The following is a 25895-nucleotide window of genomic DNA, read 5'->3' on the forward strand; positions in this document are numbered from 1 at the left end:
AGAGAAATCGCCACTTTACCAAGGTGGCAGGTCCGGTGCCCTTTACCAACATGGCCGCCGGCCCGCGTGGACTGCCGGAGGGCGCCGGGCGTGGGGCGGGGCCGAATGGGGGCGGGGCCAGAGGGAGCCGTCAGGTGCGGCCCCGCCCCGCGCCCCCCCGGCCTCCGCCCGCTCGATTCCGGATTGGTCCGGTTCCAGCGCCGCAGCCCGGCGGCCGCGCCGTGGGGCCGCGCCGGGCACTCGCCACTTCCGGCGCGTTGGGGCTGTTGGTTGGGGGTGGCCGCGCGGCGCGAGCGGGCAGCTCTGGAGCGGGCGTGCGCAGGGATGCTCCGGGGGGCGGCGGCGGCGGCCGTGTGGGCTGAGGCGGCAAGGATAGCTCGGGCCCTCGGGCCTTTCCCCTGAGCCGGCCACTCGGGCTGCGCCGCCGAGGCTCCTTCAGCCTCCGCCCCTTCAGCCTCGGGGTCGGGCCCACCGCCACTTCTGAACGCGGGGGCCGGGGAGCCCCTGCCTGGGCCCGGAGCCTCCCATTGGGGGTCGGGCCCGGGCGGGGGGCCCCGAGCCGCTGCTCTCCTCGCCGGCCTCCGAGCCCCATTTCCTGCTTTTTCAGTTTCCTTGCGGAGGGGCGGGTGGGTCTGGATGAATTGTTCCGGGGGTCCCCGATGAGGCGGGCCGGGGGGCCGCGCTCTTTATAGAGGGTCCCCGCGGGGCCCGGGTGGGGAGGCCGTTGTCTTTGCATGGGTGGGGGACTTCCCGAGCCTGCTGGGACCATGACCTGAACTGTGCGAGCGGGACGTGTCCGAAGCCCGAGAGCTAGCTCACCTGAGCCGCCCTCTCCCCCGGCCAGCATGGTAAGTGGGGTCGGAGCACCTTTTCTCCCGGGTGCCGGGTCTGAGCGGTGGGAGCGGGCCCGGGACTGCTGAGCCATCGCTTCTCCCCGGGGCGGGGAGAGGCGCGTGCCGAGCCCGACACTGACACATGCGTGCAGGGTTTGCAGCCGGGCTCTGAGCTCCCATCCCCCCTCCCTCTCGGGATCGCTTAGAACTGGGAGGGACCTGGACGCGGAGCGGACACAACCCTTGCATCTGGTGTTTGCCTCTCTTACATTGTAGCAGCTCATCATGATGGTAGCTATGATTTATTTATTGAGGGCTTACCGTGTGCCAGGCGCTGTGCTAAAGTGATTTGACATGTGTTATTTAATTAGCACACCAGCCCTGTGTTCTGAAGTGGGGACACTGAGGCACAGAGCAGCTAATTACCCAGCTCAAGGTCACTCTTAAGTAACAGTGGCAAGATTTGAACCCAGGCAGTCTTGATTTCAGAACTCCTATTTGATAGAACACACTTCACAGAGCTGGAGGAGGTCTTGCTGTAGGTTTATATACGGGGCAGCTGAGAGGGTTTGTGGTTTTCAGAGGTCACTTACCTAGATCATAGGAACTAGGAATCAAAGTCAGGAACTGTCCTATTCTTTTGACACCCGTTCTGCCTTTCTGCTGCATGCTCTGGCCTCTTCCCTGGTAGTGCCTGGAGAGCTCTTCATCTTTCTAGATCTAGTTCAGAAGCCACTTCTGAAGATAACATTCCACATTTTCCAGACCCAAAGGCACTGTCAGTACTCCCTTAGGTTTGTGCAGTCACATCTGTTTTTAAGCATTTGTGTTATTGTAATTGTCTATTGCAGTAGACTCAGTTCTCTCAAAGATGAAATTGTCTGAACTTTTATCTACCCCAGCTGTTGGAACATAGTAAGCCCACTGGGGGTGGTTGCCTGGCCTGTGCTTGACCACTTCCAGTTACAGAAGTGTTCTTAAGGTTGCCCATTTTACATCTTCCACACTAGTGGTTTAGTAGAGAAGGGGATGCAGTGACATCTGTAATATAGCTGTTCAGGCCAGTGGGGTTTTCAGAAGTTTCAAAGGACCTGTGGGTTATATGTTAGGTTCTGGGCGGAGAAAGAAGACCTAAGGCGTAGCCCTTGCCTTCGTGGGGCTTACAACCAGTCAGATAAAATGCACCATTAATGCCAAGCAGCACTGTATAATAGATACTGTATGTAGGATAATGGCAGATCAGTTAAGCTCTCTGAGTCCCAGTTTCCTCAGCTATACAATGTGGAGACAGGGATTTTCTAATGAATAATCTAAAGGTATGAGGTATAATATTTAGTGAATGATGAACGTAGTATTCAATAATCCTTCATTGATTCTTTCAATGAATTTTTTTTAAATGGTGGTAAAATATACGTAACATAATATTTACCATTTTAACCATTTTTAAGTGTATAGTTCAGTACCATTAAGTACATTCACATTGTGTGCGTCCATCCCCAGAACTATTTTCATCTTGTAAGACTGAAACTGTACCCATTAAACAGTAATTCTCGGGCTTCCCTGGTGGCGCAGTGGTTGGGGGTCCGCCTGCTGATGCGGGGGACACGGGTTCGTGCCCCGGTCCGGGAGGATCCCACATGCCGTGGAGCGGCTGGGTCCGTGAGCCATGGCCGCTGAGCCTGCGCGTCCGGAGCCTGTGCTCCGCAGCGGGAGAGGCCACGGCAGTGAGAGGCCCGTGTACTGAAAAAGTAAAAACAAACAAACAAAAAAAGACCAGTAACTCTCATTCCCTTCCTTGTCCCCTAGTGACCACTATTCTACTTTCTGTCTCTATGAATTTAACTACTCTAGGCCCCTCATATAAATGGAATTGTACAGTTTTTGTCTTTTTATGACTGGCTTATTTCACTTAGCATAATGTCCGCGAGGTTCATCCGTATTGTAGCATCTGTCAGGATTTCCTTCCTTTTTAAGACTGAATAATATTCCATTGTGTGTGTAGACCACATTTTGTTTATCCGATCATCTGTTGATGGACACTTGGATTACTTCCACCTTTTGGCTGTTGTGAGTAATGCTGCTGTGAACATGGGTGTACAAATCTTCTAATGAATTTTAAGTAGCCACTGTATTAGAGGCTCTAGCGAATGTCAGGTAAACAAGACAGACAGGTACCTCCCCTCGGGTAGCTGACAACATTGCTTTAGAACCTTTGGACAGAATTTTATTGTTTATTGACTTAAGCTGGCCAAGCACTCTTGTATTCAGGTTTCATTTTAATTGGCAGTCAGGAGAGCGTTATGAAAATGACCGCCTTTGGGCAATTAATTGTGAAGTAGTAGTACTTGACTTCACGATGACCATTTACAGTGTTTTCTGAGGTAAGTTTTGAGTCGAGTTTCCTGTAACCTACCCCTCACTTATTTTAGCACACAGTGGGTGACCACAGCGGATTTGAGGTGAATAGGACTGTCAAATTACATCCTTTTTGCAGTACTCACACCAGGGGTTCATCTCCTGTAGGTGTCCCAGGTTCAGGGGTGTGGATGGGGCAGGCCTTGTCCCTGGATGCAAGGAAGCCATTGCCTGATTTGTGTCTTCCCGGAGGAGGGTCTTTTGCCTGGGATCACAGTTCTTTATTCCAGGAACTTTTTTCCATTTCTTACTGACTTAACATTTTTACTTTAAAGAGCGTTTAAAGAGTTGGCAAGTAAGTTTGGGCCTTTGTAATATCTTCTTTTTAAAACTTCAACTCGCTAATAAGATGAAAATGGTGTAATATGATAGAACTACCATTTATTAAGTATCTATACTAAGCTAGCTGTTTTTCATTTATTTGGTTTTTCTTTCAGTCACTCAGTATCAGTTAAGCACACCAACACTGGTAGGTTGGTTACCTTATTGCCATTACTACCAGAGGAGGAGGTGAACAGGCCTGGTGTAGGTACCTGTTTAACAAGCGGTGGAGCTGGCATTGGGTCCAAGGTGCTCTTCTCCAAAGCCTGTGCTCCTTGAGGTACAGGTGCTTCCTCATGTGGAAGTTGGTTGGGAATGTCATCCAACAACATTTTATTTGGTTCTGAGTAGTGATGAGGGCTGGGGAGCATGGGAATTTCCTTTAAACTGTCCCTCTAGGAGGAGGGATTTTGACCTGCAAATTTAGAACTAGTTAAAAAAGATTTGTAGTTGCAGTACAGAATTCCTAGAACAGTTAAACTATAACTACATTTGATTAAATCATCATTTTGGGTTGAATTCCCATGAGTTCTCAAGTGATGTAACATCTTAGAGGTTCCCACTACTCTGAAAAATTGCTACTTAATATCAAATGAGCTTTGCGTATTATGGAAATTTTGTGCAAAATTGAACCCTTACTTAAATTAGCATTTTTTTTCTTTTTTAGTTTCTTAGAAGATTTCTTTGGTTACAAAGTCTTCTCATTTTTGAACTCTATATTTTTATTATGTTTGGCAGTGCCGCGAGGCATGTGGGCTCTTAGTTCCCCACCAGGGATCGAACCTGTGCCCCCTGCAGTGGAAGTGCTGAGTCTTAACCACTGGACCAGCAGGGAAGTCCGCCTTCTCATTTTGCTTTTTAATTATTTTATTTTTGGCTGTGTTGGGTCTTTGTTGCTGCGCATGGGCTTTCTCTATTTGCGGCGACCAGGGGCAACTCTTCTTTGCGGTGCGCGGGCTTCTCATTGCCGCGGCTTCTCTTGTTGGGGAGCACGGGCTCTAGGTGCGCGGCCCTCAGTAGTTGTGGCTCACGGGCTCCAGAGCGTGGGCTCCAGAGCGCGGGCTCAGTAGTTGTGGCGCATGGGCTTAGTTGCTCCGCGATATGTTGGGATCTTCCTGGACCAAGGCTCAAACCCGTGTCCCCTGCATTGGCAGGCGGATTCTTAACCACTGCGCCACCAGGGAAGTTCTTATTTCCCACTTTATAGATGAGAACATTCAAGGCCCAGAATGGTTAGGCAGCTTCTCAAGCTCACACTGCAATCAAGTGGCGGAACTGGCATTCAGAGGCAGGCAGTCTGGCTCAAGAGTCAGTGCTCTCAACTGTTACACTTTCACCCCAGGAGGGATAATATTGTCCCTGCCCTCTAGAAGTCAGTTTAGTGAGGAAATGGGACATATATTCTGGTAATTATGAGAGGCTGTGGTAAGGGTGACCATAGTAGAAGAATGCATTGATACAAAGGTGGCATACCTGAGGACAGGGAACAGGGAAGATTTCCCAGGAGGAATATTTGAGTCTTGAAGGGTTGGGAAGAGTTTGACAGCTGGACACGGAAAAAAAGGGCCTTCTAATTGAAAGTTTGCAGATAGTTACAAAGAGTAGATATGTATTAATAAAGATAATAGAAAGTAATAGGTGTCAGGGGTGGAGGTGAAAGAAGAAATTAACATTTATTGAGTGCTTAGGACTTTGTAGGTCTTTATGTGCATTTATACGCACAGTACACAAACATGCTATTTTTTCTCATCGTGAGTACCTTTAGTCCTACTTTCCTGGCCAGCTGCTGCCCCATTTCCTTGTTCTTCTTTGCAACAAAACTCCAGGAAGGAGTGGTCTTTAATTCCTCACCTTCCATTCTCTCCCAAGCTCACTTGTCAAGGTCCCACCCGCTGCTGTTGAACGCAGCGGTTAGTTCTCATCTTAGTCAATCTGTCCGTAGCATTGGACATGTTGAATACTCCCCCTTCTGTTAAAGTCTTTCTTCACCTGGTCTCCAGGACACTAAAATGTGCTTTTAGTTTTCCGCCATCTTACTGGATATTTCTTCCTCATCGCACTGATCTTTGAATAGCTGGAGTGCTCTAGGCCTCAGACCTAGTTAGCTCCCAGGCCAGACCTCCCCCCTGAGCCGCAGTTCTCATGTATCCAGCTGCCTACTTGACATGCAAGCTTGTTTGTCAGGCATGTCAAATGTAACCTGTCTAAAACCCAACTCCCGACTTTCCCCTTAATTCTTTTCTACCCACAGTCTTCTCTTTCTCAGTTGGGGGCAGCTCCATCCTTCTAGTTGCTTGTGGCAAAAACTTGGAGTCATCCTTGACCTTTCTTTCTCTCATATCCCACATCTGGTCCGTATCAGGAAGGCTGATTGTTTTCTCCCTTCGAAATGTAGCCAGGATTTTATCACTTCTTGTTCCCTCCACTGCTGTCTCTCTAGTTTAGGCCTTCATCATCTCTTGCCTGAATTACTGCAGTTGCCTCCTAACTGTTCTCCTAGCTTCTGACCTTGTCCCATGATAGACTGTTTTAACACAGTAGCCTCAGTGATCCTTTGAAAAATCTAAGGCAGATCATGTCTTTGTTTTGTTCCCATGGCTCCTCATCTCACTTAGAGTGAAGGCCACAGTGGCCCACATGCGCCTCCATGGCCTACTGTGCCCTCCATATTCTGGCCCATGGTTACACTCTGAACCCATCTCCTGCTACTCTCCCCTCGGCTCACTCTGTTTCAACTCCCCTGGCCTCCTTGCTGTCCTTCAGATGCTCCAGGTGTGTGCCTGCCTCAGGGCTTTGGCCTGGCTGTTGCTTCAGCTTGGACTGCACTTTCCCCTAAATGTCTATATGACCAGCGTGACCTCCTTCAGGCCTTCTCAAGAGTCCTGTTCCCGGTGAGGCCAGTCCTTACCACCCTATTTAAAATTGTAATCCCATCTCAGAACTCCCAGTCCTTCACATCCTGCTTTACTTTTTGTAGCATTTACACTTTTAAACATTTTACATGGTTAATGTTATTTATGAAATCTATTTTTTGTTATCTCTTTGTGCTAAAATATTAACTCCCTAAAGCTTTGCTCTGTTCACTGATGTATCCCGAGAGTCTAGAACAATTGCTGGCATAGTAGACAGTTACATTGTAGTTAGGAATGCTGTGGAGGTCTTGGGTGTTCAAGACCTTTAGAGAAAGGGAGTAAATAGAACTTGTACAGAGGGGGTATTTCAGAAGAGGAGAAGGGTGTAACTAAATGTGTAGTGTTAAGAAAGGATCTATAATAGACTGGTTTGGCAATGGTGGAGGTTTTTGTGAAGAAGTGGTTGGGGAGAAAGTTTATAAAAGCAGTTAAGGGCTGGGTTATGAAGGGCCTCCAGTACTACTCAAGGGAGTTTGGCTTTGTTTTTTGGCTGATTTTTCCTTAAAGGAACATTAATCCATCTACTGTGTGTAGGTTAGATTGGTGTGGGAAACCAGATACGACACCATGCCTGGGTGGATGTGATAAAGGCCTGTTCTTGGATTTGGAGTTAGGAGTGGAGAGGAAGACTTGACCAAGAGAGTCATCACTTAAAACTGACTGATTCCAGATTCAAGGGATGAAGAAAAGGGAGGAGCTCAAGCTGATTTTGGAAGCCTCTAAACTGGTGATTGGGAATAGTAGGAAATTTTAATTAATTGGTGGTTGGATTTGGTAGGAATGGAAGAGATGACAGGTAAAGAAACTGACAGGGAGATGACAGGAGACAGTCCATGTGCCGATAAAATAAGGGATTTGGCTCTGTAGGTAGGGAGGCAGATGCTGCTGTGTTGAGATGAAGGTAATTGGCATTGGGCAGGACAAGGATCTTGACAACTTTTAGGTAGTTGGATTGTTGACATATGTGTCCAAGTCAAGGGAGACGTGACTGTACCGGCTGGGGTGAAGAGGGAGGGAATTCCTGAATGTGTAGCTGTTACTTTCTGCTTCTTTTTCATCCTCCCTTTTCCTCTCCACCAGTGGTTTGTTGTGCAACCCACTGCAGACTGATTGTTTGTCTTCACTACTTTTCAAGATCACCAGTGACCAGTGTGTGCTGACTCCAGTATATACAGTCATCCTTTGGTATCCACGGGGGCTTGGTTCCAGGATCCCCTGCATATACCAAAACCTACGGATGCTCAAGTTCCTTACATAAGTTGGCGTAGTACAGTGAATGCATAAATAGCCTCTTTTCAGTCCTTATGCCATCTTTTGGCTGTTGGCAAACACTGGTCACTTTTTTTTCCCCCCGAAACACTTTTTCTTGGTTCCCTTGGCTTCCATGATATAACTCTTGGTTCAGTCTCCCTTGATCTTCTTTCTTATGGCTTCAGCTATGGCCTGTGTACCAATGAGAACTCAACCACCCTCTCCAGCCTTGGATATCCACCGGAGTGTCCTGTAGACATCAAATTAAACATGACTAAACCAAATCCATCATCTTCCCCTTAGGTTAGCGCCTCCTCCCCCATGCCCTCGTTCTCTTAATGATCTTATTCACTGGACACTCAAGTGATAAACCTGAGTCATCTTTAACATCCTCTTTGCCATCAGTCCTCCACTTGTAGACCTGTTGATGCTGCAGCTAACTTATTTGTGTCCTGACCTTGGCCTTTCCCTCCATTCCCTCCATTTTGGTCAGGCCATTGTCATCTCTTGCTTTCATGGGTGGTGTCTTGACAGCTTCCAGGTTCTTCCTCCACCAGTCCATCTTCTTTCTGTATTCCTGCCAGAGCTACTTCATGGAACTCAGATGTGGTCACGTCGCTTGACCCCAAATTATTTTGAGCAGAGGGTCCCCAGTGTTGTCAGAGACCAAGTTTTTATCACGGCAGAGTAGTGGAAAGCACATGGGTCCTGGATTTTCACAATTTCTCTTTTACTCCTCTCAGTAAGAAGAAGATGATTTATTAAATGCTTAAAGTGATTCATTCGAAATATCATTTCAAGACTTCTCAAGTTATATCTTGTTCTCTAGCCACAGCAAGCCACTTGTCATTCCCAGAACACCAAGTACGCTTTCGTACATCTCTGCCTTTGTTCAGTGCTGTTCCCTCTGCTTGAATGTCCTTTTCTTCTTTTTGAGGCCTTACCTACCATGAACGTGACCTCTTTGAGGCTTTCCAGCCACTGGTTTAACATTTCTCATCTTTGATTATAGTTAGGTGTGCTTTTTTTTTGCTTTTATTATTTTGATTTATTTGTTTTTATTATATAAGAATTACAAGGCTACATTCTTGTAGTAAGTGTCAAATAACTCAGAAGTTTGAAGAGCAAAATGTGAACCTCCTCCATCCTTTCCTTGGCTTCCTCTCCTTTCCTCCCCCTCCAAGCCTGGGAGTGGAGAGGATTAGTTCTTTCTCTTTATGAGCCCATATCAGAATGACTCTCAGTCTTCTTTACATTTCCAGTGCCCCGTAGGCATTCAACAGATATTTAGGTAATTGAAAGGGTCAGGTGTGATGGGAATTCCCTGGTGGTCCAGTGGTTAGGACGCTGTGTTTGCTGCCAAGGACCTGGGTTCGATCCCTGGTCGGGGAACTAAGATCCCACAAGCTGTGCGATGTGCCCCGCCCCCCCAAAAAAGAGGTGCGAAAACAAATCCAAGAAGGTCAAGGTAGGCCCTTGAGGTTAGTAAATGATAGTAGCAGCATTTAGAGAGTATAGTAAGCTTGAAATAGAGTATGAATATAGTAAAAACCCTGTTTTTCCAAAAGCCATGCAGCCAGCAAGCTCAGATAGCAGCATTTTTGCCCTGGGCAGGTGGAGGTGGGGAGCAGGTAAGCAAGAGGAGTTGTTAGAACAAATGCTGTGCAGATGGTACACTTCCTGTGAGGCTCCAAAAACTGATTGCTTCTGGGAGGACTGCTGGGGAACAAGTGGGAGTAGGGGTGGGGTGAGGTGAGAGCTGTGGATGTACCTGAGGAAACCCACAAGGCAGAGAGAAGTGAGGGAGGTGAAAGAGGCTAATGGGAAGGGAAGGAAGCTGGGGCTCAGAGGGAGAAAAAAAGGTCTGTGAGTGTTTCATAATTACACTCTGTGTTGGCCGTTGTTTAGGGGCCCTCATGTATACTACGGGCAGTACCTCATTTCATTTTACAGCCACCCTGCAAGGTAGGTATTACTGTCTGTTCCCATTTTACAGTTGAGGAAGATGAGGACCCTGAGGCTCAGGGAGGGTAATATAAGTAGCTTGTTTAAAGTTACATAGCAAGTTGATAGAGATGGGATGCTGACCCAAGATTCTAAACGCACAGCCCATGTTTTTTCTGTAGCACTAGGTTTCTTCTTAAGCCTATGCACATTTACATAGGTATATTTACTTCAGATGTAACCCAAGTGAGTATATTGTCCCAGGAAAAACAGTACATCTAGCCATCTAGCCTTAAAACTTGCATAATTTACCTTTCATAACAGAAAGGGCAAGATGGTAAAAGTTTGCTGATGACAAACGTTACTTGAAATGTAGCCCAACTGGGTATATTGTCCCAGGAGAAACAGTACATTTAGTCATCTAACCTTAAAACCTGCATAATTTACACCTGGTAATGGAAAGGGCAAGATGGTAAAAGTTCACTGATAACAAATGAGAAAATATATATTTCTGCATATGCTTTAATGTGATAGAATAGAAAAAATGTGACTCGAGGGCAAAGTGGTAGCTGGAGCACGTTACAGGACAAAAGAGAGGAAGGTTGCTTGGCTTCTTTATGTATTTCAGTTCAGTTAAGCCCATTAGGCTTAGCATACGCAGTAGTTAATTTACATCAGAGCAGTCTGCTGCTGTTTTATATGAAGGTTATAATGAAAAATATCTCTGATCTCAGACTCCTTGAAAAGGTAAAGGTATTTTATGAGTTAAATGCAGTTGGTGGGGGGAAGTCATTAGTTTTTAAATTGGCTAATAATCAGACCTGGGATAGATCAGGGTTTTTTTTAGATTAACAATTGAATAATTTTTATAAAAATTATGTATGCTCATTAATAATCAAGCAGTATCAAAAGGTATCAATACAAAGAACATGGCAAAAAAAGAAATCCCCTAAATCCTCCTACCCTGAACTATGATTAACAATCTATATATCTTTGTTTCTATCTATTTGCCTATAAGATGAGGATAGATATCTAAAATAAGTACTTTTATTAAAAAAGTGGTGATGCTGATTTTTTGGGTCATGCTAGTTTTAAAATAAAAATCAATTTACTATTCTTTGTATTTAAAAAAACATACTTTTTGAAATATTTATATACTTACAGGAAGTTGCAAAATGAGTGCAAGGATTCCTGTTGTACCCTTCACCCAGATTCCCCCAACGGTGACACCTTACGTAGCTGTGTGCAATACCAAAACCAGGAAATTGACATTAGTACATGTCATTTGTTGACTAGACTACAGACCTTATTCAGTTTTCACCATTTTTTGACCTGCATTCATGTGTGTGTATGGCTCTATGCAATTTATTCCATGTATTGATTCATGTAACTTCCACTGCAGTCAAGGTACAGAGCTGTCCCATCACCGCTGAAGATCTAACTCATGCCTTAGTATTTTTTTCCTAATACTCTTTCTATTTGTAGCCCTCCTCCCTTTCGCCTAGCAACCACTAATCTGTTCTCCATCTCTACAGTTTTGTCATTTTGAGAGTGGTATAAAAATAATCTGCAGGCCGTAACCTTTAGACATTGATTTTTTTTCACTGAGCACAGTGCTCTTGAGGTCTCTCTGTCTACTTGAATTTATTAATTTAATTTATTTTATTATTTATTTATTTTAAACATTTATTTATTTTAATTTTTTATTTTTGGCTGCGTTGGGTCTTTGTTGCTGCACACGGGCTTTCTCTAGTTGCGGTGAGCGGGGGCTACTCTGTTGAGGTGCGCGGGCTCATTGAGGTGGCTTCTCGTTGCGGAGCACGGGCTCTAGGTGCGCGGGCTTCAGTAGTTGCAGCATGTGGGCACAGTAGTTGTGGCTTGCAGGCTCTAGAGCACAGGCTCAGTAGTTGTGACGCACAGGCTTAGTTGCTCTGCCGCATGTGGGATCTTCCTGGACCAGGGATCAAACCCATGTCCCCTGATTGGCAGGCGGATTCTCAACCACTTCGCCACCAGGGAAGCCCCTCACTTGAATTTAATAGCAGAAAAATAAACAAGTGAAACTGAAAAATAAGTTGTCAGATTTCAAATAATCTTTGCCACAATAATTATTAGCTCTTGATAAATCCCCATAGGTTAAGGAAAAAGATTATGAAAAACATTATGAAGATGGCATCAAATTTTTTTTTTTTTTTTTTTTTGCCATGCCACACGGGCATGTGGGATCTTAGTTCCCCGACCAGGGACCGAATCCACATCCCCTGCATTGGAAGCGTGGAGTCTTAACCACTGGACCACCAGGGAAGTCCCAAGACGGCATCATATATTTTAAAATTTAAAAAAAAATTTTTATTTAATTTTTAAATTTTATTTAATTTTTTTATACAGCAGGCTCTTATTAGCTATCTATTTTATACATATTAGTGTATATATGTCAATCCCAATCTTCCAGTTCATCCTCCCCGCCCCGCCACTTTGGTGTCCATACATTTGTTCTCTACATCTGTGTCTCTATTTCTGCCCTGCAAACCAGTTCATCTGTACCATTTTTCTAGGTTCCACATATATGTGTTAACATACGATATTTGTTTTTCTGACTTCACTCTGTATGACAGTCTCTAGATCCATCCACATTTCTACAAAAAAGATGGCATCTTTTTTTTTTTTTTGCGGTACGCGGGCCTCTCAGCGTTGTGGCCTCTCCCATCGCGGATCACAGGCTCCGGACGTGCAGGCCCAGCGGCCATGGCTCACGGGCCCAGCTGCTCCACGGCATGTGGGATCTTCCCGGACTGGGGCACGAACCCGTGTCCCCTGCATCGGCAGGCGGACTCTCAACCACTGCGCCACCAGGGAAGCCCAAGATGGCATCATTTTAAATAAATAAATATATTCTATGTTTCAGTTCTAGGCAGCATCAATGAACTTCATAATAGGAAAAATAAGAAAATTTGTAATCCTTCCCCTTTTCCCTCCTCACTCTTGTTATTTTATTTTGTCAGTGTCTTTAGAGCATTTACAGTCTGTTCTATAACCATAACTCCCTCAGTATGTTGTCTTAGTTTTACATTTTAAGGGATTCAAATGTCCCCCACTAGTTCTTTTAACTATGGTCTTTCCATATCTGAATTTTTGGATTCATTTTCCTGTTAGCTAGATTTTGTTGTCAGGGTTTTTTTTTTTTTTTTTTTGCGGTACGCGGGCTTCTCACTGCTGTGGCCTCTCCCGTTGCAGAGCACAGGCTCCGGACGCACAGGCTCAGTGGCCATGGCTCACGGGCCCAGCCGCTCCGCGGCATGTGGGATTTTCCCGGACCCGGGCACGAACCCGTGTCCCCTGCATCGGCAGGCGGACTCTCAACCACCGCGCCACCAGGGAAGCCCTTGTTGTCAGTTTTAAGAAATGGTGCCTTATTTGGTGAATTAAGAATGTCTCTATCCCTTTATGTTTGAAGGATGTCTTGGCTAGGTATAAAATTCTTGGATTGTGGGGGACTTGCCTGGTAGCACAGTGGTTAAGAATCCGCCTGCCAATGCAGGGGACACGGGTTCGAGCCCTGGTCCTGGAAGATCCCATATGCTGCGGAGCAACTAAGCCTGTGTACCACAATGACTGAGCCTGTGCTCTAGAGCCCACGAGCCACAACTACTGAGCCTGCATGCTGCAACTACTGAAGCCCGCGCGCCTAGAGCCCATGCTCCGCAACAAAGAGTAGCCCCTGCTCGACGCAACCAGAGAAGAACCCACGCGCAGCAACAAGGAACCAACGCGGCAATCAATCAATCATCAATATTCTTGGATTGTGGGACCTCCCTGGTGGCACAGCAGATAAGACTCCGTGCTCCCAGTGAGGGGGCCTGGGTTCGATCCCTGGTCAGGGAACTAGATCCCACGTGCACACTGCAACTAAGTAGCCCGCCTGCCGCAACTAAGACCTGGCGCAACCAAGTAAATAAATAAAAATAAGATAAAAGGCCAGGTTTCAGCTCTGTTTGATTCAGTTATTTAAAAAAAAAAAAAAAAATTCTTGGATTGTACCCTCAGATCTTGTAAACATTGTTCCACCATCTGGGATTCAGTGTTTTCTTGAACCTTTTAATCTATTTAACATTGATTAGCTGATACGTGTGTGTGTGTGTGTGTGTGTGTGTATATGTATGTATATCTATACGCACATATATATATATATATATATATATATATATATATATACTTTTTTTCCAATAGAGTTCATGGTTGCTCTGTTCCCTGAATTATTTGTTTTGAAAATGTCTGTCGTCCTTATCCATAAATGGTAACTTGGCTGGGTATAATACTAATGGGTCATACATTCTTTTTCCTTAGAATTCTGTAGATATTTCTCCATTGTTTTCTTCCATTGGAGGTTGTTGTGTGGAAAAGCCTGGTTAGCCTAATTCATTCTCTCTTTACCTCAGTGAGAGAGAACTTGCCTTTTTTGCATGATTGCTAGGAGAACTCTGTATTGCTGAAGTTCAGTAACTCAATTAGGATATCTTTAAGTGTGGATCATTCTTTTATCATTTTGCCCTAGAACATGGTATGCCTGTCTTAATGTTTTTACCTGGTTCCCTAATGTTGGATATTTAGATTTCCAGTGTGTGCTGCATCAGTACTACAATAAACACATCAAATTTCTCTTTGTCCATTTTGTGAGATTGTAGGATAAGTTTCTAGAAGTGGAATTGTGGGGCAAAAAGTACATTTAAAAATGCTGGTATTTAGTGCTTTTTCTACAAAAAGATTGTATCAGTTTATATTCTCACTAGTGGGATAGTTCCTGTTTCCCCACCTTCTGGCTGACACCAATAAAACTTTTTAATGTGAAAGATGAAAATGGCACTTCAGGAATAACATGTGCAGTCCTTTAGTTATGAGTGAAGTGGAACATCTTTTGATGCTTTATTTCCATGTGTATTTTTTCCTATGTCACTTGACCATTCCTGACCTCTATACATTTTTCTGTTGGGTCAGCCAACATTTTTTTTTTTTTAATGTAATTTGGCTGAATAGTTTTAGAATGTTGATAAAATTAGGTTTGGAATAGCTTGCACATTTGGTTGATTAATCTCATGCCACTAATTTTAGTCAGGTTAAGAACACTATCATTTCTTGTGTACTAGTATTGTGGACTTGAATAAAAAGATTGTCTTGGTGAGGGGGCTGTAATCTGATAGTTTTCTGAACCATCAGACCTTTTGTCTGATGATCCATGTAATTAAGTTGTCTATTCCTTCCCACTTGGTTTCATATGTATTTGTCATAACATGATGTAAGAACAGGTTTAATCATAGGAAAGCACTTCTATTGCCAGAAGGTTGCAGTGCTCACCCTGGTGAAGTGATTTTTCTGGTAATCATTTGTTGCTGGTCCTGTTAATTGGGTGCATGAATTTAGAATGTTAAAAGATATATGAAGTTAACTGATTCACTTTGTTATAAAGCAGAAACTAACACACCATTGTAAAGCAATTATACTCCAATAAAGATGTTAAAAATAAAAAGATATATGAAGTAGCTTCATAGGAGAGTTTACCAATCATGCTTAGGGTTTCTCTGGTTTTCTACTGAAATTCCTCTAATGGCAGAGAGAGCCTACACTTGCTTAAGAGAAGGCCCTTGTCCTGGGGCTTAAGGTCATAGCAGCTCTCTGTAAACCTGAAATTTCTTGAAAATCTTGAATTGTATGTTAAACCTGTGTTGTTGAAGAGTCAATATATATTTTTTCTTTCTTCCTCTCTCCCTCTCTTCTTTTGTTCCTCCCTTCCCTCCCTCCCCAATCTTTACAAGCAAATTAATGATCCAGGCACATCCATTATCTTGAGGAGCACTGTGTAGCCATCATCACATTTTACTGTGTGGGTGACTGGTCCACGTCTCCAGAGCTCTGTGGACAGGCATACTTTTATGAGGAGCGTTGAAAAATATCCTGGTGTATCTGTAAAGGAGACTTCTTATGAAGAGAAAAAACTTCAAGGTTTTTGAAAAGACCTCAAAGAAATATAAGGAAACATTTTGAGAAAATACCCCTTTACACCTCAAGAGGGAACAGATTGAAAGAGAGCTTTGAGTAGACTGCTTTTATTGGCATACTCAGTAGACCCTTGGTACGTAACACTTGTGTTTTTGATTATTTGTCCGTAACCTTCAAAGCCTTTGATAAGTCATTTGTTATTTTAAAAGAGTATGACTTGCAATGCCTTCAGGTGTCTGGAGCAACTCACTTGGCTGGCACATGAGTGGGCCCGGCTGATCTCCTAGCTCAGTACAGCCTGGGTGTTCTTTACTCTTCAGGGTTATGCCAGTCTTCATTACTTTATGAAAGATAATCCCGCAAAGAAATCCAACTAATAGAACTGGTGATGCAAATGAAATGATCTGAGGAAGTTAAAGTTCTTAGTTAGCAAAAAGGAGTTATGGACAAATTAGAGAACAATGTTAAAAACTTGGTGCCTTGAATCCACCATACTCTAGGTGTGGAAGGAAAGGAAAACAATTCCTCATACTAGGTGAATGCTAGGCCATTGCAAACGTTGCTGATTACTTAGAGTTGAAAAGACACTTAATTTGTGGTGTTATTCTATTCACTGGAATGTGTGTAATTTGTAATTCTTTACTGAAATGGAAAGTCAGGAGCTGGAGGAAACACTGTTGATGAATTTGGGGGCTCACTTGCAACAGGGTTGCAAGATAACTGGAAGCTGGCCTACAGCTATTGAATGTAAGCATGGAAAAGGGTGACTAGAAGTTACAGAAGTTTATAACTTCTGGAAGAGATGTGCATGTCAGCAAATGATTACAATGCTGGGGAATAAGTACAGAAAAAGAACCTTGTAAGAGGTATAACAGTACTTAAAGAAAAAAAAAAAGCCTGGCCACACTGGGGATGGGAGGGTTGTATCAGGGAAGGCTTCCCAAAGGAGGTGGCAAATGAGTTGGGTTTCAAAGCAGAAGTAGGAAGTCCCTAGGCATAGAATTTGGGACATGAGGTGGTGGGGAAGCAGAAGGGCCATTTTGGACAGATGGAGCCACAGATATACACAAAAGAGTAAGAAAACGCAGTGTGTTTAGGACAGGTTGTGAAGATGAAAGCTTTGAAATGTTCAAGAATAAGGAGTTCTAATAGGCAGTGCAGGTGACATCTGTGAAGGCAACTACTCCTGGAAAGGTTTTGATTTAATTATTGAGGGAAGGAGCCATGTGCTTTATTATTGCCTAGGAAATTATTCCTCTATATTTTGCATTCTCTTTTTAGAGAAAGACAAATTTAATTTTTATTTTAAAAACTTTTATGGCCACATTGTGTGGCATGTGGGATCTTGGTTCCCCAACCAGGGGTTAAACGTGTGTCCCCTGCGGTGGAAGCATGGAGTCTTAACCACTGGACCACCAGGGAAGTCCCTAATTTTTATTTTTTATTGAAGTATAGTTGACTTATAATGTGGTGTTAGCTTCAAGTGTACAGCAAAGTGATTCATATATATATATAATATATGTGTATATATATAGAATATATGTATATACATTATATATTCTTTTTCAGATTCTTTTCCATTATAGGTTTTAACGAGATACTGAATATAGCTCCCTGTGCTCTACAGTAGGCCCTTGTTGTTTATCTATTTTATATTTTTAAACTATTTATTTATTTATTTGGCTGTCGGGTCTTTGTTGCGGCATGTGGGATCTTCATTGCCGTGTGCGGGATCTTTAGTTGTGGTATGCAAGCTCTTAGTTGTGGCATGTGGGATCTAGTTCCCCAACCAGGGATGGAACCTGGGCCCCCTGCATTGGGAGCACGGAGTCCTATCCACTGTACCACCAGGGAAGTCCCTATTTATTCAATTTAAACATCTTATTTTGAGTTATTTTAGACTTGCAGAAGAGTTGCAAAAATAGTACAGGGAGTTCCTGTATACTCTTCTCCCATAGGGATTTATTAAAGACAAAAACAAAAACAAAACCACAGTAGCCAAGTCTTCCAGTAATTTAGCTCAGTTTCTGCACCTTCTTCCTTCTAGTACTGCTTGGCAGTTAAAGTAGGTACTGATGTGATCACAAGGTCTTCTCTGCCATTTTTTGATTTTTGCTTATTTTTCCTGATTGTCAAAAGTGTTTTGAACTCTGTAGACTATTTGATAGTATAAAATAGACAAGAAATTACCCCCATCTGATTCAACCTCTAATAACGTTTTTATTTCCTTCCAGTCTTTTTTTCTATTTACTTTTTAAATATGGTTGAGATCACACTGTAAATGTACTTTTTTCTTTTGCCTTTTCCATTTCACATAGTATAAGTAGTTTTCCAAATCATTAAATACTTCATAAATATTTACAGTGGCTCTATAATATCACATTGCATGATTCTTTGGCAGTTAGATTGTTCCATTTTTTGCCATTGTAAATAATATGTGATTAATGTTTTTGCAAAAAGCTTTTTCTGTATTTCAGAAAATTGCCTTAGGCTAGATTCCCAGAAGGGCCCAAGGGGGTATGAAAAAAAAATTTTTTAATAGATCTTTTATTTTAAAATAGTTTTAGATTTAGTATAAACATTTTTAAGGTATGTTGTAAGCTATTTTCCAGAAAGTTTATACCAATTTATTCTTCCACTAGCTATGGATAAATACTCATTAGCATTGGGTAGTCTAAAGAAAATTGTTGTAAAATTAGTAGATTAAAAAAATGGCTTTTCATTATTCCTCAATATCTTTTTTTTTTTGTAGGAAAAGTTTTTACCAAGTTAGATTTTATTTTTGTTTGTTTATAGGAGACAGATCCCTTATGCTTACTTTAGTTACTATTTAAGTATCCTTTACGCTTACTGTAATATATTAGAAATGGTGCCTTTAACTTTTTTTTCCATAGTCTTAAGTTGATTTTTATTGTTTCTTTAAATACACATAACAGAAAGTTGACCACTTTAAAGTGTACAGTTTAGTGACATTAAAGTACATTCACCCTGTTATGCAACTACTCCCACTCTCCAGTTCTAGAGCGATTCATCACTCTAGAGGAAACCCAGTACCCAGGAGCAGTCACTCCCCATTTCTGCCTCTTCCTAGCACCTGACAACCACAAATCTGCTTTCTGTCTCTATAGGTATGCTTATTCTGGATGTTTCATATAAATGGAATCATATAATACATGGCATCTCAATATCTTTTAAAGCAGAAAAGAAGATGAATTAGATTAAATAAAATTTGAATTGAGTCTATGTATTAATATTAAAGTTTGAAAATTGACAGTCCATCTGTGGCAACAGTCTTTTTTTTTTTCTTTTAAAGATTTTTTTTTTGATGTGGACCATTTTTAAAGTCTTTATTGAATTTGTTACAGTGTTGCTTCTATTTTATGTTTTTTGGTGTTTTTTTTTTTTTTTTTTTTTGGCCACGAGGCATGTGGGTTCTTAGGTCCCCAACCAGGGATCAAACCCGCACCCTGCATGGGAAGGCGAAGTCTTAACCACTGGACCTCCAGGGAAGTCCCCGCAACAGTCTTGAATTCAGCATATTTAGTTGGTCAAGATGTCCCATTCCTAGTTTACGGTTGTTGTTGGTGAACAGAGGGCTACAGGCCTTGGGGGAGGAGGGGACCTAAAATAGGGACAAAGATAGGAAGAATATGGGCTTGGAGAGTGAAAGCCAGTGAAATGAGAGCGCATTCCATGGCTGGGACTATATAGGAAACTCGTCTAGAAGTTAACCTGTGCAGCAGCATGATTTGGAGAATTTTAGGTAAGGTGCTTCCCTCTGTGTCGTCAAAAAATAACAACAATAGCAACAAAGTAGCCAGCCTAAAAATGAATGAATACATTTGTGACAGTGTCTAATGTATAATAACCTCAGGAAATGTACGGATTTTTGCTCAGGAGTAAGAGTGGTGTTGGGGACCGTGAGGACAACCAGAGAGGGTCCGGGGTGTCTTTTTCGTGTTTGACATCTTCATTGGAAGTCCTTGGTAGTAGGGGAAGTTTTGTGTGTTTGTGTGGTTTTTCATTTTTCAGGTAGTTTTTCCAAAGGCCTTCAGAGTTTGATCAGGCACCCACTGAAATGGAATGCTTGGTGTAGATGGAGGATTTTATTTATGGAACAAAGTATAGCTTCCATGGTAAATTCTGTGGGCAAGTCAATGTCTTGTTTTCATTAGTCAGTGTGTTATTTCCCCAGAGCCGGGTACCTATGAGAGTGGGGTGGGGTCATTGTGAATCAGCAAAGCCAGTGATCAGAACTTGGATTAGAGATACCTCAGTCCCCAAGTAGGCAGTGGCCTAACTCATTTTATTTCAACATTGCTTATGATTAAGCAGTTAAGGACGGATTTTTGCAGCAAGTAAGGAATGCATTCAGTGTTTAGCAATTTTAATACATTCCTAGGTATCTGAAAAATAGTATAACCTCATGTTTAAGAGCATGGGTTTGGGGCCTGGGATTGAATCCTGGCTCTGCCACTTAACCAAGTATGTGACCTGGGACAAGTTACTTCATTTCTCTGGGCCTCATTTCCCTCATCTGTGCAATGGGATTGTTATGAGGATTAAAGGAGTTGATGTCAGGTCCTTAGGACAGTGCCCGGTATGTACTGAGTGCTAAGTAAATGTTAGTTTTTTAAGTTATCACCATTGAGTAAGTACTTTATAGCTTCACTTAGTATAAGAGAAAGAGTTAAAATAATTCCTGTAACAAGTGTTTATTAAGTGCCTGCTGTGTGCTAGTTAGACCCTGGGAACAGAGATGACTAGCAAGTAGTCGCTGCCTGTGCACTCCAGGCTACTGGAGAGACCCACACATTAGCAGGAAATTTCTTTTTTCTCTAGTTGTTTTCTCTGTTTTCTTTTTTAAACAAGTGAGCATTGTACAAAATTTAAATGATACAGTAGAGTGTACAGAGAAAAGTCAGCCTCTTTCCCTTCTCCTGTCCCCAGAACCCCATTTTCTTCTCTAGAGGCAATCACCGTTACCAGTTTAAAGAAAAGTGTGTGTATTTTCACATTCCCTACTCTACCTCTACTAATGGGTAGCATACTGTACATACTGGTACACTGTTTCGTGCCTTTTAAAAAATTTTAATGTATTGGATGTAGTTCCACATACCTATGTGTATAGAGCGTTCTCACTCTTTTTCACAGTTGCATAGTATTCCATGATAGGGATGTACCTTATTTAACCAGTCTTGCTTTGATGGAAAATTAGGTTGTTCCCAATCTTTTGTTTTACAAACAGTGTTGACTTGAAGGTCCTTTCACACATAAACTTTTGGAGGAAAAAAAAATTGCTATAAGTATACTCGCTGGGTGAAGTTGTCTATGCATTTAAAATTTGTAGATAACTGCTAAATCGTCTTCCATTGTGGTGGCACTGGTTTATGATCTTGCCAGTGTTGTATGAAAAGTGAAAGAGGTCATTTCAGTTCACCGTGTTCAGTGTAATGTTAGGAAGACCACAAAGAATGGCTGGCCCTGCTGGGGGAGCTTCAGTAGGCTTCACAGAGGTAGTGCCATTTTCAAGGAGTCTTAATGCATAGGTAGGAGTTTTCTGGGTAGAGAAGTGCATCCTAGGTAGCAGGAATGACATCTGTGAAGACATGGAGCTGTTATGTGGAGAAGCTGGGTCTGGCTGGGGCACAGGGTGGTTGAGGAAACTGAAAGAGGGAGCATGGGGATGGTGACGTCCAAGGGGCAGGTCAGGGCCAGGTGATGGGGTGACTTGATCACCCCTGATGGTCAGGTGGCAAAGACCCTGGGTGGCGGTGAGAGGCTTGCAGTTGAAAGTTACTTGAGGGAGAATTTGCAAACCAGTCTTTTAGCAACCATTTATTACCTGAAGAAAACTTGCCAGACTTGGTAGAACCTGAATCAAAGCTGGAAGGGCTTTTTTTTTTTTTTTTTTTGGAGGGGCTTTAATTCTGAGGAATTTTAATGTGGTACTTTCTTGGAGCTGTCCCAAATGCTGCATAGGCGTTTGGGTTCTCCTCCTTCAGCCGCATTAATTAAGCAGTCTCTGATTGAGTCTATTTTATGTACTGGGATTCTATGTAATATTTTTTTTCCTAAAAAAAAGACCAAACAGCTTTTGCTGCTGGAATCATGGATCTAATTCCAACCCGTGTTGTCCCAAACACAAATAGAAGCCTGGAAGACCATGGTGCTGTTCTTTTATTCTTTGTTTGTGGCACTGGTAGGTTGATTGCTATAAAAATGAAAGTGGGGCCTCCCTGGTGGCGCAGTGGTTGAGAGTCCGCCTGCCGATGCAGGGGATACGGGTTCGTGCCCCGGTCTGGGAGGATCCCATATGCCGCGGAGCGGCTGGGCCCGTGAGCCGTGGCCGCTGGGCCTGCGCATCCGGAGCCTGTGCTCCACAACGGGAGAGGCCACAACAGTGAGAGGCCCGCATACAGCAAAAAAAAGAAAAAAAAAAAAAAAAAAAAAAAATGAAAGTGAAGACGGTGGCATTCTTGGAATTTTTTTGAGCATTTAGTTGACTTATGTGGGATTTTTGTTTATTTGGTTTCTTCCTTTTTTTAAAGCTTACTCATCAGTGAAATATATAGTGAAAGAGTTCTGCTCATTTATGGTTAAAGGTGCCAGGGGTTTTTTGTGTGTTATGTCATTTACTTCTCACAGCTACCTGGTGGGGAGCTGTTGTAAATCCACTTCGCAGGTGAAGAACTGAGGCTCAGAGAGGTTAAGTACTTTGTGCCAGGTCATGCACAGAGTAAGTGGTAAAGTTAGAGGTCAGATACAGACCTGAGGCTGACTCCAGAGTCCACACCCCACACAGTTACGCTGTGACAATTCATTTTAAGGCATTCCCAGGATAGGGAGTACCCAGCCAGCTGTATGGTGGAAGGGCACGTTCAGGTGGAGTGGTGTGGAATTTCTAGTCCTTGGCTTTGGGCTGTTGCCCAGAGTGAAGGAGCAGAGCTGGGAGGTGGGACTCAAAAGCAGCACTTTATCTTTACCTCTGTTCCACTCCTTTCCCCCATGTTCTAGCAGGGTCGGTTGGGGACTGTAGGAAGGGCGGTTACGTGCTCCCGTCTCAAGCTAATTATGCTTGTTGTGTGGGGTTTGGAGGCTGATAGAAGGCTGCTTCTTGAGCCATCCCTTCATTATCCAGGGATGTGAGCAAGGCCAGGATTCCTGGCAGGATCAGACAGTTGGACAGGAGCTAAGTATCCATTTCCTTTCTCCTGTGCACCTCCCACCTCCACTTCCCCCACTCCTAAAAAAACATCCCCAGAACTGCCATTGTTCTGTCTTTCTAACCCAGTGAATCTTCAGTGGGGTGGAGGAAGAGAATCATGAATAGTTTCAATATTACGATAGCTTTCCATATTGTAAAAGTTACAGCTTTTAAAAAATCACAGTTGTGATTACCAAGCATACTATTGAAAGTAAAACTTAAGAAAATTGCATCGACTGATAGTGCTGTGCAGAACCCAGCACCCAGGACAGTCCCTGGTGGAGAGAGTTGCTCTCACCAGAGCATGTGATGTCTTCTTTCTTGGTGACTAGTAGTCATCTGTGGTGATGGGAGGAGCATCTAGAACTCCCCAGTCAGGAAGAGTCACTTCCTACTGAACGCAGATCTCTGCTTGTGTAGCAGCATCACACTTTCTGCAGAATGTAGCACCGTCAAAGGTCCTTCAGCAGCTGCTCTCGTGGGTATCGTTGTTTACATTGTGTGGGATACATAAGCACCCTTTGGCATTCAGCAGTGATACTTGGAGAGCCTTAGAGTAATGTGACTGATCATAAATTAAGAATTACAGCATTAAGGTGGTGCTGGGTGTATTGAGAGGGACAAGCTGATGACAACTTAGGAGACTTTGCCTTTATAAAAGCAAATCCAAACGAGGGTGGGCTAAGAGAAACTTGTAGTGAGAGAGGAACTACTCTATTAGCCAACATTTACATAGTGCTTTATAATCAACACGCAGTACACACACTTGATTGCATTTAGTACCAAGGATGCTCCAAGAGCTGGCAGGATTTGCCCAAAGTTATGCAGGCTGTATTCTGGAGCTGGGGCCGGCTCTCACTCGGTATTTTCTCTGCCAGGCTGTGGCTGAGGACCTCTCAGTGGTAGCATTGGTTCCCATGCAGCCTGTTAGTTCTGTCATTGCTCGTGTAAAGAGCACCTTCTCTGTGTCCCCTCATTCCTGCTTTGGTGCACATTCAGGGGATTGTCGTCTGTACCCCAAGTGGGAGCAGTACTGGAGCACAGTCTCCTGGGCCCCGTCTCCCTCCTCGCATTTCTTCCTTCCCACAAGAGTGATTGATCTCTTGATGGTTGCACTGGGGGGAGCCCAGCACTAAGGCCTGTATCTACTAGGTGCAAGGTCACTCACTGCATCAGAACACTGCCCAGCTTTGTGCCTGTGCCCTCTCACTTGCTTCCTCTCAGGAGAAGCTTGTCTTCCTCTGTGAACGAGAAAGGGGTTGCAGCTTTACCCATCCTGAGGAGGACATTAGACTTTGACCTGTACTTGATCTCTTGAGACTGTATATCAATGGATAGAACCAGGGAGGGTGAGAGAAGGGAAGTGATTATGCTCCCCCAGATTCCAACAGTCTGTAATATAGTCTTTAGATTTTTGCCAAAATTACAAACATGTTATTTTAACTGTTATTTAAAAGGCCATTCTGGGAGTAATTCAGGAGGAAGGTGGTATGGGTTTACAAGAGACTTGCTCTTAAATGGTGCAGGTGGTAACAGCAGTGAAATGAAATTATTTACATTTGAGCTGTAGTGTTAATTGTGATTCAGATTTACAGCATTTTAAAAAAATTTATTTATTTTTGGCTGTGTTGGGTCTTTGTTGCTGCACGCGGGCTTTCTTTAGTTGCAGCGAGCGGGGGCTACTCTTCCTTGCGGTGCGTGGGCTTCTCATTGCGGTGGCTTCTCTTGCTGCAGAGCACGGGTTCTAGGAGCATGGGCTTCAGTAGTTGCAGCACGCTGGCTCAGTAGTTGTGGCCCACAGGCTCCAGAGCGCAGGCTCAGTAGTTGTGGCACACAGGCTAAGTTGCTCTGCGGCATGTGGGATCTTTCCAGACCAGGGCTTGAACCTTTGTCCCCTGCATTGACAGGCAGATTCTTAACCACTGCACCACCAGGGAAGCCCTGCAGCGTGTTTTTGTGGTGGTCCATCAACCTTGCACCCATTCATTTCCCGATTTCATCAAATGCAGGGTAATGCCAGCTCATTCATCGTTCCCACAGCCCTTGGAGCAGAACTCCTCTGGGCTTCTTTAAGGGGTAGAGGAGCCGTCGTCGCTGGGAAAGGACTCTGGTGGCCGAGCCGTCGCTGGGAAAGGACTCTGGTGGCCCTGCCCAGTGACTTGACCAATAGCTGGCTGACTTTGGGCAAGATACTCTGAGCTTCATTTTCCTCATCTGTAAAATGAGGTTGGACTTGCTGTTCTCTGGGGTTTGTTTATTTCGCTCAAAATTCTGTGGTCCTCTTTTAGGAATTCTTGGTAGCATGCCTTGTGTTAATGTGCTCACTAAGTATCTTTTGAGTTTGACTAGGCATGCTGATGTAAACATTCATCCTCCTGGGATATGTACCTGGGAAAGAGAAGCAGATGGGATTGTGAAGAGAGCCTGTTCTTGGCTGTATTACACATTTATTTTAGGCAGTTTCTTGCAGAATAACTATTTTTATCATTTGCTTTTTTGGCTGTCTAATTAAAGCTTTTGGACTAGAATATGAATAAATAAGTGTATAAGTTATATGTATTTTAGCTCTTAGTGGGATGTGGTTCTTGTCCAACCAGCAGATGCAAGATTTTTAATGTCTAGGCTATGTATTATCCTTTTTCAGAAACAGTGTGAGATAATAAATCTGGCATCTGAGGGAGTAAAATAATCCTTTCCTTCTTATTGTACTCTTTTGTCACTTTTTCTTTCCTCTTTGACCAGCTAGCTTGGAGCAGTGAGGAGCAAGGTGGAGGGTACTAATCCAACAGATAAGATTTTAAAAAACTTTTTAGTTGGAAAAATTCCAAATGAACAGAAATCTTGCAAAGAAGGAGTAGTACCAAGAACACTCTTAAAACTCTTAGCCCAAACTCACCTATTGTTAACATTTTGCCATGATTGCTTTTATTATTTGCACTTCCTCTCTATGTATATTTATGCACGTACATACATACACACACACACACGATATTTTCTGAACCGTTTGAGAGTAAGTTGCCT

The 25895-nt window shown here is 43.4% G+C and overlaps 1 protein-coding gene across 2 annotated transcripts in view; it reads left to right on the forward strand.

Annotated features, from left to right (window-relative positions):
• Positions 1-647: 647 nt before the first annotated feature.
• XPO6 (exportin 6) overlaps positions 648-25895 on the forward strand; it is a 108887-nt gene continuing 83639 nt past the window's right edge. The window contains exon 1 of one of the 2 annotated variants that reach the window (XM_082600494.1): positions 648-848. In XM_082600494.1, coding sequence (XP_082456620.1) covers positions 846-848 — 3 coding nt within the window. In that variant the 5' untranslated portion in view covers positions 648-845. The remainder of the gene's footprint in view (positions 849-25895) is intronic. The other variant, XM_082600493.1, reaches the window with a different exon arrangement.

Source organism: Mesoplodon mirus, assembly GCF_964341445.2.
Source record: "Mesoplodon mirus genome assembly, chromosome: 15".
Lineage (NCBI taxonomy): Eukaryota > Metazoa > Chordata > Mammalia > Artiodactyla > Ziphiidae > Mesoplodon > Mesoplodon mirus.